Source organism: Palaemon carinicauda, chromosome 27 (assembly GCF_036898095.1).
Source record: "Palaemon carinicauda isolate YSFRI2023 chromosome 27, ASM3689809v2, whole genome shotgun sequence".
Lineage (NCBI taxonomy): Eukaryota > Metazoa > Arthropoda > Malacostraca > Decapoda > Palaemonidae > Palaemon > Palaemon carinicauda.
This window is the reverse complement of record NC_090751.1, coordinates 89,770,592-89,782,661: the sequence shown is the minus strand read 5'-3', so window position 1 is coordinate 89,782,661 and position 12,070 is coordinate 89,770,592. Positions and strand designations below refer to the sequence as shown.

At 47.3% G+C, this 12,070-nt stretch overlaps 1 protein-coding gene across 1 annotated transcript in view; it reads left to right on the top strand.

The window, feature by feature from the left end:
* The window catches only part of LOC137621022 (bromodomain-containing protein 8-like), a 192,191-nt gene that overhangs the window by 30,060 nt on the left and 150,061 nt on the right, over nt 1-12,070 (top strand). The window contains exon 3 of the mRNA XM_068351461.1: nt 2,812-3,005. Coding sequence (XP_068207562.1) covers nt 2,812-3,005 — 194 coding nt within the window. The remainder of the gene's footprint in view (nt 1-2,811; nt 3,006-12,070) is intronic.

Sequence of the window (12,070 nt, the reverse complement as noted above, 5' to 3'; positions counted from 1 at the left end):
TTCTTGTAGATAAGGCATCTGGAGGCTGGAGACCAGTCATCAGTCTCTCAGCTCTGAATGAATTTATCAAACAGGCTCCTTTCAAGATGACGATCACAGCCACAGTCATGTTGGCGGTAAGACCAAAAGACTTCATGATCTCATTGGACCCAAAGGATGCATACTTGCGGATCCTGGTCCATCCATCCTGTTGAAAATACCTCCGATTCGTATTGCACAACAAGGTGTACCATTTCATGGTGCTGTGCTTTGGATTGTCAACAGCCCCTCAAGTATTCACAAGTGTTTGCTTTAGTCTCGGCCTGGGCCCATGTCAACGGCATTTGTTTCCATTATCTAAAAGTCTGTCTGATCTTGGCAGACTTAGTGGAAACCCTTCTCCATCGAGATACCCAAATCAGGTCATGGTATTCCTGGCGATAAGGATAAATGCCATTCAAGCAAAAGTCTTCCCATTGCAGGACAGAATTGCAAGATTCACAGAAGTGCAACTATTCCTTCAGCGAGACTTTCTGCCACCTCAACAGTGCAGCAAATATTAGATCACCTGGCCTCATTGGAACGCCTGGTGACCTAAAAGTCCACTTCCAGGAAACATAACAAAATTTTCATTCTTGTTGGGGACTGAGCAGAAGAAAAACCTGAGTCTGGATTCTCGATAACAACCTTCTCAGGGGCTTAGACCTTCTTTCTCCTCCCTCTTCTTTGATGCTCTTCACCAATGCATCAAAAGAAAGGTCAACTGCACATACCACCATCTCGCTCGGAGAGGGTTTTCATAGTTTGTGGCGAAATAGATGACTGTATATCTCAGGAAGTCATCATCCTCATTCTACTAGGTGAAGTGTGTGATCTTTTGTGGTTGTTGTGGAAGGGGTATCACTCCTCTGAGAGCCGCTATCCTTTTAATCAACAAATTTTTACTTTACCTCCTTGAGGAAAACTTCTGTCTCGACGGTAAAAGGCTATCGCTTAACCTTAGGGCTTTGGATGAAAAGGAGTTGATATTTCCTCTTTGGCAGAGTTCTCTATGCTCATGCAGAGATTTGAGTAAATTTGCTCTCCTTGGAACGTCAGATAAATCTTGCCTTAGGAGATTGGTGAAGGTTTTGTTCAACTTTGTCCCTGAGTTTGTTATGAAGACTGACTATTCAGTGGTCTTGTACCCTAGATTAACATCTTTTCAGATTTTGAGTTCGAGAAATAACCGATGATCCTGATCAGCGGCTTTTGTGTCCTATGAGAGCGCTAAGGCACTATCTCATATGCATAAGACGAGCTCACCCTTATAGAAAAATTGTTTGCCAGTACAGGCAGGGTAAAAAAGATTACCAAGACCACCTTCTCTTCTTTGAGTAAGCTGGTCATTGACTGGGCCATTAATCCCTCCCCTTCCAAATGGAAGGGTGTAATCCAGAGCTTATGATGTCAGTGGCGTAAACACATCCCTGTCATTCAGAAACAACATTTCTGTGATGCAGGTACTAGAGGCAGGTGTATGTAGTTGCCAAACCACCTTCAGAGATCACTACCTGGAAGACGTAACACACCAGTGCCAAGATACGTTCTCTCTAGGCCCTGTGGTGGCTGCTCAGTAAGTGGTATAGCTACCGTTGCTCCCTCACATGACTATTAGCAGTTGGTCAAGGACTGAGGTTACTGTTTTAGTCTGGGATGTATGGAAAGAATGACATCCTTTTTACTTCATCATCCCTTCTCATGGGGCACTGCATCCATCTTCCCTGTCAGCTAGATCTCAATTATACTCCAGGTTAGCCCCATTTAGCTGCTTAGCTATTATATCTGGTGATATTTATTCTTGCATCGCCATTCTTCTTACGAGGGGAAGATTGGCTATGGGTAAACCATTTCTATACAGTATTTGAAACTCTAATACTTATATTTTGCCTAGACTGTGTCACGTTGGTGTTTTACACTCGCTTCCCACCTTTGCACAGGCTGTTGACCCTCTGGCATGATTGTGTGTCAGGATGATCAGATGTAGTGATGTGGGTATTAAATTTCCAGCCAGTTGGAGTGAGGACTTTCTCCCACAGTGGGGCGAGTCTCCTATGTAAGTAGTGAGGGTTTTTATTTGTATTGGAACAAATGACAAATTTTCAAGTAATTTGTATTTTTCCTAACTACTGTATACAGTCTTGAGTTCTTTACACAAATCTTACCTGCTATCATCTACCCCTGGAAGTCCTATCTGTAATCAAAGTGGGGTTGTTGTGAGTGAAGGGAGTGGGGGCCGGTGTTTCCCCGCTACCCACCAGTAACAACCGGGCTGGTTATTGACACCTTGTTAACAATTTTTATGGCGGTGTTCCAGCTTACGCTGTTATCTATCTCCTGTGTGAAGAACTTAGGTTTGTATATTTAGGAAAAATACAAATTGCTTCCAAATTTGAAAGTAATTTGTATTTTTCCTAAATGTACATTAGTGTAAATAATCGATAGGTGCAGTAAATGGATCTGTAAATTTCACTTCTAACATCATTTCATTTATTATCAATGTTTACAATTTGGAAATTTTATTTTGTTATGGTTTTTGCAAAGAAGCTCAATTTACAATCCTACTACAGTATATACCTGTGTGAAAATTTCATCATGTGAATAAATGTGCATACTTTTTCTTAAATGTATATTGCAAAGTATTGTGAAGGCTACAAATAACACATGTCATATAGTTCACAATAAACGTTTGATTGATATTTTGAAAAGGAATTATATTTTTTATTCAACTTAAGATCTGTTAGGTGAATTGTACTTTTGATGTTTTATAATTTAACTGACTTTTTACTATAGGGTTGCGGTCAGGCGTAATATTAAAATGTTAACGACAGAGCACAGCAGACCTCCAGACTGGTATTCTACTAAGAACTGTGCCCTTCAATATGCTAAATTACTGGAGTGCGTCGACACTCCAAAACGGAAAAGAGAACGTAGTGATTCTACAAACGAAACGCCCGGTGAAGTTGTGACGAAGATGCTAACCAAACGTGAGTGATACTAGCTTTCTTAGACTGTTATTTACTGAATTCTTTTTTACTTGATTGGGTTTTACTTGTGTAGTGTAATACTTTATTTATGATATTTGTTTGCAGCTTTTGCAATTTGTTCTCTTATATTTTCTAGTCATAAGCCTTAAGGTATTTTAGTGTGTGGCCCAGTAACACTGATAGGAATGTCAATCCTTTTGATAGAGTTTTACCTTCACAACTATAAGAGAACTTCATCTGTTGTTATCCATAATTCTATTTCGATTAAAGATTTTCCCTCTATGCAAGGTTGCTATTTTTTGAAAACGGTTCCCAATTTCTTGTCTTTGATGTTCTCCACTCTGAGATCTTTCTCCTCCATATCCACTGTTACACACTCCATCCACCTTCTCTTTTTGGTCTCCCTTTCCTCCTCCTACCGGGAACATCCATTTCCAACAACCTCCTCCAAACACACTCCTGGTCTTTCCTCATTACGTGACCAAACCAGTGGAGTCTCATTTCCTGGATTGTCTTTGACACTTAGCCATCTGTTTACATTGTTAGTCTAATTTTCCATGGTCACAGGTTATGAAGGTTATCATCATTAAATTTGACTCATGATAATTCACCAATTTTTTTTTTTTTATAAATTGATGAAAGTGGTATTTTTTTCACTTATAAATGGACTTCAATCCCCATTGGTGAGAGCTATATAACATTTTCAGCAGAGTATCAAAAGAGAATTGACTAGAGATTTGGTTTAACCCTTGTTTCACCATTTATCTCTTTTAGCATAATAGGTCACAAGGAATGGCATGTCCATGACCTTCTATTTATACCTGTTGTGGCCTTCTACTTCTACCTCTTCTCATATTTCGAAAGAAGATTGAAAGGATGCTTTATATTATCTTTCACTTTTAACAAGATTTTCAGGTTAAGTTTGATATCCTAGCTTTACATCCCTAAATTTCTTTGAGTTTGACAATTTACTGTTAATACCATCTTGTGGTAGAAGGGTTATATATGGAAACTCCACTTCCCAATTCCACTTTTCTCTAGGTCTGTGTTAAGGAGTTACAGCTTCGTTCTTTCCTGCCATTCAAAAAGGTTTGTTACTTGAGATTTTGAAGACTGCTGACTCACTCCCATTATATGAAAATAGGATTTCTATTTACACACATAAGCCAAAATAGATTTGTTCCGTAACTGAAATACAAACCACGCTATTTACATGGGGTAATTACTTCGGCGTAGCTGAATGACGAGCCATAAGAATTTTAACGAGGGTTTACTACCCCACCGCTAGCTAGCGGGGGGTAGTTTGCAACCCCCCCCCCCCTCACTCACACTAGTGAGTGCTTCACTTTACTTTTGGCTCGGATGGCGAGCGGACGTGTCTGCTCCCATCCTCGCTTGACAGCCATTAATGCTTTTGTCTTTTTCTTACTTTTTCTTATACTTAACCCTTTTACCCCCAGGCTATTTGGAAATTTCCAACCCTTAACCCCCAGGGGGTTATTTTTTTCCCAGCACATTTTGCAGTATACTTTTTTTAAATTGCTCTAACAGCCTTAATTTTTGTCATAAAGAGGTCAGGTTGGTCTCATTCTCTTGGAAAATGCCTGAAGTTTCTCAAAAAATTATCAAAAATATGAAAAGAAAAATTTTTATAGCATTTTTTTGCAAGGACGTACCAGTACGTCCATGGGGGTAAAGGGATGGCTTTTGTGAAACGTACCAGTACGTCCTTTGGGGGTAAAAGGGTTAATATATATAAACATTCTTGGTGTTTATATATATTTTTGTGTATAGAATATAGTAAGTTTTCTTTTCAGTGTTTTTGCGGTGTGTATAGTGTTCGACAACGAAGAGTGAAACCATGGCATAGCGCTAGGCCACCGCCGTTTCACTTCTTGGTGCGGGGCCTTTCTACTTATAGGCCACCACGGTTGCTTTTCATGGAGGGCGGTCTCTCTTCTCGAGGTCGTTCACCTCTTACTACTACTACCTACTACTACTCGGAAGCTTCTTTCCCGTTGCGGGCTGAGTTGCTATTCCGTTTTTTTTTGTCTCAATTATTTTTATGAAATCTAATTGTGTTTTTAACTGGTCAGCTTCTGGGAACGCTCCCCTTCGGGGGTGTGATTCTTACTTTGGGAACATTCAAAGTCAGTTACATAATTATAGTTGTTATAATTCTTTTTTTGTTAAAGTTCTCCGCCCTCCCCCTTCTCCTGCGAGTGCCAGTGGGGAGGAGGGCGCATACCTAACTTTTGTTCTTATGTTTTACTTTCCCTCGGGGTTACTCTTCGGAGTTCCACCCGGGGGAATTTCTGTATAATAATTATTTAAATTTATTTTCCCAGTTAACTATGCAGTTTCTTCGTTTGACTGAAGTGTGCCAACGAAGCAGAGCTGTCCTGTTTATGCCTGGGGAGTCTGCTGTCGCTGCCGCCTCTCTAGGACGTCGTCATGGGCGTTCCCTTCTCTTAGAAGTTCTCCCGTGACAACTATCAGCTCTTCAGTTCATCCTAGAACGATAAGGAGGTTCGCCTCCAAGGGTAGTTAGTTAACTTCCCCTCTTACCTTTTTCCTGGTCCTTAGGCGGTTATGCTCTTTGGGCTGAGCGACCGCCCTTGTAACCATGCTCAAGGGGATGGGCGGTTGCAAGGCCGGACCATGGAACTTCAAGCGACTATGCTCTTGGGGCTGAGCGGTCGCTTCTGTAGCTATGTTCAAGGGGCTGAGCAGCTGCAGGATCTGTCTTGTGACCTCTCTCGTTCGCGAGGGAGGCCACTCATAAGGACTCCTCTTCGGAGGATGGCTCCTTACAGGTCAGCTTGCTGACCCCACGGCCCTTAAGGGCGCCATTACCAGTGTCTGGGGTTTCCTGGTCCTTAGGCGGTTATGCTCTTAGTGCTGAGCGACCTCTCTTGTAACCATGCTCAAGGGGCTGAGCGGTTGCAAGGCCGGCCCATGGAACTTGATGTGACTGCTCTTGGGGCTAAGCAGTCGCTTCTGTAGCTATGCTCAAGGGGCAGAGCAGCTACAAGTCAGTTTTGTGACCTCTCTCCTTCACGAGGGAGGCCACTCTCAAGGGCTCCTCTTCGGAGGATTGCTCGTTATAGGTCTCTTCTATGAAGTGTCACCTCTCTCGTTCGCGAGAGAGGACACTCATAGAGACTCCTCTCCGGAGGATTGTTCCTGATAAGGTCAGCTTGCTGATCCAACGGCCCTTAGGGACACCATCACCAGTCTCTTCTACGAAGTGTTTACCTCTCTCGTTCGCAAGAGAGGCCACCCATAGAGACTCCTCTTCGTAGGATTTTTCCTGATTAGAACAGCTTGCTGTTCAGTCATTAACACCTCTGTGTTTAGTGACAGGGAAACTTCGGTTTCTTGTTACGCTGACCCTTCGGGGTCTTGTAACTTTAGTTACGCAGAACCCTTGGGCTCTCGTAACTTTAGTCACTCCTACACTTCGGTGTTTAGTGACTGGGAAACTTCGGTTTCTCGTTACGCTGACCCTGCGGGGTCTCGTAACATTAGTTACGCAGAACCCTTGGGCTCTCGTAACTTTGGTCACTCCTACACTTCGGTGTTTAGTGACAGGGAAACTTCGGTTTCTCGTTGCGCTGATCCTTCGGGGTCTCGCAACTCAGGCTACGTTAGGCCTTTTGGTCTCTCGTTCCCTTAGTCAAGACCTGCTGTCCTGCCGCCTCCCCTCTTCCTGGCTGCTGACGCGCTGTGGGCCCCCACGACTAAACCTGCCTTTGCGCTTAAGGGACTTGAGCGCAAACTGCGCCTCTAATCCTTCAGCTCCAGGTTTAACCTGCGCCCCCTCATGCTGCTGCTATTCCAGTCTTAGCGCCTCAGCGCTCACCTGCACGTGTGTGCGCACCTGTTCCTGTTATGCGCCAGGGTTCCCCTGCGCCCCCACACTGCGCGCCAGCGCCCACCAGCAGTTCCTGATTTAGCGCGCCAGCGCTTACCTGCGCAGTACTTCCAGTGTTGATCGTCGGCTCTGTGCTGAAGCAGACCTGCCTTGGTCTTCTTCAGGGGATGCTCTCCCTTTAGGGACATATCCCAGTTCCTGTTCGACCTGTCAGCTGATCCCTCAAACTGGAGCACAAGCGCACGCGTGCATTTACGCACTCGCACATGCGCTAGCGCCGACAATCTTCTTATGCGCACAACGCCGACGATCACACCTGCGCATTTGGCGTGCCCGCGCTCCTATATTTTTCCACGCGCGGGCACCAATGGTTTCCCACGCGCATTTGGCGCGCCCACACGCCTGCGCGCGCTCGAGCATTTCTTTAATTTGCGTGCCCTTCTTTCTGATATAGCGCGCACGCGCTCACCAACGCCCCAGCGCGCTTCTACAATTCAGCGCGCAGTCCAGGATGTGCCTGAGTTAGCGCACGGGCGCTCACAGGTACCTCTGGACTCTCCATCCAAATTGCGCAGTCCTGTACGCACGCTTCCAGTTGCGCACAAGGTTCCGGGTGTGTGCAATTTGCCGGTTGCGCGCGATGTTCCAGTTGCGCGCCCATTGCAACAGCGCACACCTGTACGCCCGAATCCGATTGCGGCGCACATCGTTGGGGTTTTTCTCCTGAGAGATCGCAGGCTCTCACCAGTGGTTCAGCCTGCGGGGTCTCCAAGTCTCTTCTACGAAGGGCACCTCCCCCATTCGCGGGAGAGGTCTCATACTGACCACTCCTTGGAGTATTAAGTCTCCTGCGTGCCCAGCGCACCCACGAGCTCCTCAGGGTAAGATGCCTGTGCAGACTTCGCAGCGCTCACCTGCTCGCCAACGCGATAACTCGCGCTACTGCACTCTCGCGCCCAACAGTCTTGCATCAGATTGCACACGCGATCAATTGACTGCGCCCATCCAACCTTCAACCATCTCCTACGTGCACCCGCGCTCGCGCCATCTCCTACGCGTGCTCACGCCATCATCTCACACGCCCGCGAGCACAAAAATCCTGCTGCGCACGATCCCTTCCAGGAATCATCGCGCTACCACCAGCTTGATCTGCGCCCCGATCGCAAGCGCGATCACGCACAAAATTTTATGGGGCTTCAGGCGGTCAGGTCATCGTCCCGTTCCCCTCCCAGCAGGCGCAGAACAGCGCCCTCGCCGGAGGAGGGGAGGTTTCCAGACAGGTCCAAGGCCCCTTTTTGTTTCAGCTTAGTTCAGGCGAACCCTCGTTTGTCAACTCCTCAAAGGGATCCAACGATCCCCTTCCCTCCAGAGGGAGTGTCTGACAGCTCAACTGTCAGCCAGCAACCCTGGTTTGGGACCATAGTCAGAGCTCTTATGCAGGCTATGAAGCCTGTCCTCGCTGACCTCTGTCACATATCAGGGGCAGCTCCCTCCCCTCCTGAAGAGGAAGAGGGGAGTCCCCTCCAGGGTGACTTCCCCAGGGGCTAAACTGTCCCCTCGCAATCCTTGCGCAAGGCTCTTTCTTTACCCCAGACTTTCTCCCCCTCCACTGCGGATGAGGAATACCTATCCTTGGGGGAGTCGGACGAGCCGGTCCGTTCCCCCATCACACCATGGGGGGAAACTCCGCCTCTTCCTGAGAGGTCTTCCCACAGGGGTAGAGAAGAGCCTGCATCCATCGTTACTGGAGTCCTGTATCCCTCCCAGGAGGGAACCGAAGGACTCGAAGACTGTTTCTAAGTCTTCAGCAAGGATCAGACAGGAACCAGCTAGACCCTCGGAGAATGTCCACAAATTCCCCCAGGAAGAGCACTGGGGACGAGAGACTTTGCTGCTAGCTCATCAGGAGGAGAACACCAAGAGTCAGAACACGCGGGCTGGCAAGTTCTGACCCCCAGGAGGAACCTCAACAGGTTTCCAAACCCAGAGGCCCCTCCTAGTGAGGGTAAGGACTCGGTCTTGGACCAAGTCTAGGGCACCCGGAAACCCTCTAGGGCCAGTGCAGCTTTGCCCTGGTCACAAGGGATGAAGAGTGCCAGAGACAAGGTTGAAGGCCAGCTCTCTGAGCGCGCCTCCTCCAACAGATCCAGCGCCGATAACAAGCTCATCCCTCCTCCTCGAGTCCATCAGAGGAGGTATTTCGAGATCCTAGAGGAGACTTGTTTGGGCCTTACGGTTCACCATTCTGTGGAAGAACTCACTGGGGGAGTCCCTCCAAAGAGACTCTCCAACCGACACGTGTCCTATTCTCCTACTGAGATCCTAGGCCAGGAGAATGTAGCGAAGTGTGCCATGCAGGCAACTTCGTGGCCTGTCATCTGGCTGGGGTCTCTGGGCATCCTACGGGAAAGAATAGATCTCCTCGTTCCTTTCCCTGAATTGGAGGCTATTTTCAGACACCTCAAAGGAACGGGGGTGGGGGGGACCACGTTCGGTACCATAGGGCCTCAGGCCTGTGGTCAGAATCGGAAAAGTGCCTCCATATAAATCTGCTAGTGATGAAGGCCGCTCTTCCCGGCCCTTCATCAGTGCCAATAAAGATCTAGCGGATCACTCTGAGGGGTTATGAGCGACAACACCACAGTAGTGGCTTACATCTACAAGCAAGGAGGTACCTTTTCAAAGCGGCTATCCCATCTCTAAGTAGAGATACTGAGATAGCCCGAAGCCCACTCGATCCCTCTATCGACTCGCTCATTCCAGACAAAGGGAATGTGCTCACCGACAGTCGGAGCAGAGCATCTCAGATAATGGGTATCGAGTGGTCCTTGGATCATCCAGTAGCCAACAAAGTCCTGACTTTGTGGGGTTATCTGACTGTGGATCGGTTCGCTACAGCGCTGAACTTCAAGCGCCCGCTGTATTACCCCCAGGCCCAGATCCCAAAGCACTCTGACAAGATGCCTTCCAACAACGGTGGGACAGCACCAATGTGTGCGCTTTTTTTTCCCCGTTCTGTCTGATGAGGAGGGTGCTCAACAAGACCAGAATATCGGTCAATCGCTCGATGACCCTTTATAGCTATGCTGTGGCATCTTGCGGAATGGTATCCGGACCTTCCGCAACTCCTAACGGAACTTCTGGGAGAACCCCCTCTGCGACACAAGCAAACAACCACATGCCAACAGCTCCCTCAAAGCCGTAGCTTCGCTTTGACTTACCGCCTGGAAGACTATCCAGCATCCCCTCACTAAGAGAGGATTGTTGCAACAAGTTGCGAACGGGATGTCTGGACACCTGCGCAGGTCATCCACAGGGGCCTACCAGGCAAAGTGGCGAGTGTTTTTTGTGGTTGGAATCGTGAAGGAGTATCTCTTCACTCGATACCACTGTTCCAGCAAGAGCGAAGTTCTTCGTTTATTTGCGGAAAGAATGCGCCTTTCAGTCTCGGCAATGAAAGGCTATCGCTCAGCCTTAAGGCTAGCCCTCAGGCTCAAAGGAGCGGACATTCCTTCCTCGCTGAAATTTTCCCTACTCATACGAAGATACGATCTTACCTGCCCTCAGTCAGAAGGGAGACCTCCTCCAGAGCGATTGGTTCGAATTCTCAGGCCTCTTAGGAGGCCTCCCTACGAACCATATCGCCAGGCTTCAAATCAACACCTAGCTCGAAAGGCAGTGTTCCTGCTAGCTTTGGTCTCGGCCAAGCGAGTCAGTGAACTTCATGGTCTCTCGTATGACATCGCCCATGCAAGGGGATGAGGGGAGGTAAGACACAGAATCCGAGAGTGCCGGATCCTCGATTCGACACTTTCTGGATTTCGAGTCTTCGTTCTGTAACAGATGACCCAGACCATCTCCTACTGTGTCCAGTGAGGAGTCTGAGGTTATATCTCAAAGAACGGCTGCTTTCGTCCTCAAGTGTAAGCTTTGTTTGTGAGCACTGGGAGAACAAGAGGAGGGTCACCAAGAATACCAATCTTCACATGGATTCATAGAGTGATCCATCTGTCCCTGAATCCTGACCCTCCTCCGTCATGTCGCCTTAGAGCCCATGATATAAGGGGGCGCAGAAACGTCCCTGACCTTCAAGAAGAGCTTCTCAGTGACGCAGGTTCTACAAACGGGTGGAGGCGTCAGATGACCTTCACAGCCCACTACCTGCAAGACGTGACACACAGGAGGCTTGATACGTTCTCTATCGGCCCTGTGATGGATACACAATAGCTGGTCTAACCTCAGGCTCCTTAATGGACAGGTAGCAGAAGGTTGAGGGCATTGTTACCCGGTCTTAGTCTACGTGAATGAAAAGATTTGTCTGGCCCTTATTTTTTTCTTCAACCGTTCCTTCCTTAGAGATAGCAGCATCCTGGGTTCTTTGCATAGCTGACCTCAAACCACTGCAGGTAAACCATGCTTCCTTGTGTTCCTAGTATTAAGAGTAATACTGTCATGTCCCCATACCCTGATGAGGTGGTATTGGGAGAGTCCTAGCCTAGAATTCCACCTGAAGAACTCTAGGTCAAATTCCTAGGACGAGTCACGCTCTTCACCTTCACACACAGCTTATGTAGGCCGCAGCAGTTTAACAGCAATGCTAGCGAGGCGCAGGGACTCCTTATTCCTTGAGTACTTACACACTCAAATATTGAGTCCTCGGGCGAAGACAAAAGCCAGTATGGCAGGGACTTACCACCCTTCCTAAGGGTTGAGTCACCCCATGTAAATAGCGTGGTTTGTATTTCAGTTACGGAACAAATGACAAATTCGTAGATAATTTGTATTTTTCCTAACTATACAAACCTTAGCTATTTACACATATTTGCCCGTCAGCCCTGTCCCCCGGGATAAGTCCTACCTCTAAGCAAAGTGAAGCACTCACTAGTGTGTGTGTGTGGGGGGGGGGGGGGGAAGCAAGCTACCCCTCCCTACCCCCCGCTAACTAGCGGTGGGGTAGTAAACCCTCGTTAAAATTCTTTTGGCTCGTCATTCAGCTACGCCGAAGTAATTACCCAATGTAAATAGCTAAGGTTTGTATAGTTAGGAAAAATACAAATTATCTACGAATTTGTCATTTTGTTACAGATACTCCGAGTGTTTTTGTAAAAAGTTTAAAAGTATGTCTTTTTTATGAAAACCTAATGTTGTTTTACATTTCTATTTATTGCCCATTAGTTGGTATATATCT